General features: G+C 47.4%; 1 protein-coding gene across 1 annotated transcript; it reads left to right on the top strand.

Moving 5' to 3' along the window:
• The first annotated feature begins 719 nt into the window (after window positions 1-719).
• On the top strand, window positions 720-2,027 carry LOC143397832 (testis-expressed protein 38-like). The gene is made up of 2 exons (XM_076854427.1): window positions 720-951; window positions 1,441-2,027. The coding sequence occupies exons 1-2, from the start codon at window positions 720-722 to the stop codon at window positions 2,025-2,027; spliced, it is 819 nt and encodes a 272-aa protein (XP_076710542.1).
• Window positions 2,028-2,466: the final 439 nt, after the last annotated feature.

Genomic DNA, 2,466 nt, shown 5'->3' with positions numbered 1-2,466 from the left:
GCTGGGGTTTTTCAAGTTAAGTTTTTAATTTAATTTATACTTAACTGGATTTTATTTGTCCATGGTGGGTGGGTTGTATTGTTTAAAAAGGATCACTTTTACACCAGTTCATATAGAGCAACTTTCTAAAAATCATATATTAAATCTGTAGAACAATATATTTTGCACTCTATACAAACTTATATTAAAACTTATAGTAAAATCAATTTGTTTCAAATTCATCTGCTTCAGAGTTCTAGAAATTTGGAAATCAACTGAAAGGACTCTTTGTCTCAGAGTTGGGGAGTTGACCACCTGGGAGGATAAGGAGGTGTGGAAAACAGATATGATGGATGGGGAGGGAGATGAAGCTGGAAACAGAAGCAGGATCACATATGGGGGAGCTCCCATGGGACCTGATGATGCCTCAAAAACACTTGAAGAAAAAAAAACAGAGATGGTAGGAGCAAAAGTAGGGCTCTTCTGAGCCCTTTTGTTCCCTGACAACTAGCTAAGACACTTCTTGAGGGTAGAGATGTCCAATGCTCACTGACCTCCCTGCCCCACTCCCCACTGAAAAATGGCTCTCTAACAACTGAAAACACAAGTAGAAGCTCCTGAGGGTGTAAGGGCCTTTCCTGGGGGCTGCCCTGTGAGTTCACCACACAAAGTTGGGAACAGACAGTTCTATGGTGGACCAGTCTTTCATGGAAAACAACATGCTCATGAGATGTCACATGATGGAGTCCCTTATTCCATCAACTGCCAACTACTCTACAAGCACCAGCCCAAGAATTCCTGATGCTCAGAACCCAGTGATCTCATCTTTAGAGAACAATGGGACTGGGGCCTTCTGGGGACTCCCATTGGTGGGCAGAGTAGTGGGTGAGTTCACTTTTTCCAGAGCCATCGGCCTGGTAACCAGAGTGAAACTTACGGATTCACAAAAGGAGGACATGGGCCTTCCAGGCAGTAAGTACACCCAGACCTTTGAGTGTGGGGGAGAAACTTTCAGGGAAGACCCTTTGTATGGATGGGGGTGATGGCTGCCTGAATGGAGTGCTATTTAGTTAAGAGACAGACTCCTCTAAGAAACTAAGGACTCCTCGAAGGCAGAGACCATATTCTGCCCAAGCAGAAATGATACAATTGAGGTCCTTGCCCTTAGTGAGGCTTCTCTCTCTGAATGACTGCATGGGTCCTGGACTGGGAGCCAGAAGGCCTGATTTGAGTCTGGGCAGATCATGGCCCCTCTACACCTAGTGTTCCTTATCTATAAAAGGCTATGGGGTCGCTTACATGCCCTGCAAATATAGCTTTGACTGAATCAGGAAATTATTAGGCATGTCTTTGAGAAGGCTGGGAGGGAATGAGAGGATGAATGAGCCAATGAGAAACAGTTCAGGTCCCAAGCTAGACCTGTCAGTCAGCTTGCCTCTTTTCTATTTTTTACTGCCTCAGCGTGGGTGCCATGGTACTTCGGATTGTTGGGGCTCTGTACCCTGATAACTGGTGGCTGCATCCTCTTACTCCATTGGAGGAAGAACCTGCGGAGGAGGCAGCATGCCCAGCAGTGGGTGGAGGTGATGAAAGCTGCGACTTTCAGTTATAGCCCACTGGTATACTGGGTCAACAAACGACGCAGATATGGCATGACGGCCACCATCAGAATAGACCCTCCCCGGGCTGTTGCCTATAATGATATTGAACTCCAAATTCCGGATCTTCCATCAGAGCCGCTCCCCCGTGAAGACATGCATCACACCTTCAGAGGTAGAAGCCCCAAGGAGGAAGCCGCTGTTACCTTCCAACCTGCTCTGGTGGTCCCACAGGAACCCTCACCTAAGGGGATGCCAGAGCGCCAGACCCCATCGCCCTTCCCGATTATCTTTCCAGAGATCCCCTCTGCCCCTCCCCTCCACACCCTGAACTTTCCTCACATGCTGTCCCACTCTGCCTCTTACCCCTTTCTCGAGGCTCCTAAAAGGCAGGTCCACTACTATTCCCTTCCTGCACTGGCCCAAGGGCTGAACCGATCCAATGTGTAGACTTTTACTACAGGGTTGAAGCCTCCTCTCACTGAAAGGGAGAGCTTCAGGGGCCAGGTATTAGAAAAAGGAGTCAAAGACTGTGATCCTGATACACAGGTCATAACCCTTATTGATGTTACATAGTAAAGTTTTTTTAAAAGTCATAGTCATTTGCATCTCATTTGCCAGTAGGAAGGCAATGTCCTTCCCCAGTGTGATATGGTGCATAAGTCTCACCAATACAATAACTGGAGGCTGGCTCTGAAGAGACACATTGAGCTAATACATGTGGATGAGCTCAATTCCCTCCATCAAGTACTCAATGTGTTCAAGACCCTGGGCTAGGTCCCCAAAGGCACTGCTCTTCTGCAGGATGGGAAGTAAAATTGCCACAAGAGTAACAGTTGCCAATGGCACAGGGCTATGGCAGTTCACAGTGGCTATGCCACTGACCAAG

Source organism: Callospermophilus lateralis, chromosome 1, assembly GCF_048772815.1.
Source record: "Callospermophilus lateralis isolate mCalLat2 chromosome 1, mCalLat2.hap1, whole genome shotgun sequence".
NCBI lineage: Eukaryota > Metazoa > Chordata > Mammalia > Rodentia > Sciuridae > Callospermophilus > Callospermophilus lateralis.
The sequence above is the reverse complement of the archived record's forward strand: the minus strand, read 5'-3'. Positions and strand labels throughout refer to the sequence as shown.

What these genes read in the sequence shown, in the direction of transcription:
- LOC143397832 (XM_076854427.1), top strand. Translation starts at nt 720, where the DNA reads ATGGAGTCCCTTATTCCATCAACTGCCAACTACTCTACAAGCACCAGC. An exon ending in GGACATGGGCCTTCCAGGCA is followed by an intron (nt 952 to 1,440) that starts GTAAGTACACCC and finishes TTACTGCCTCAG; the next exon opens with CGTGGGTGCCATGGTACTTC.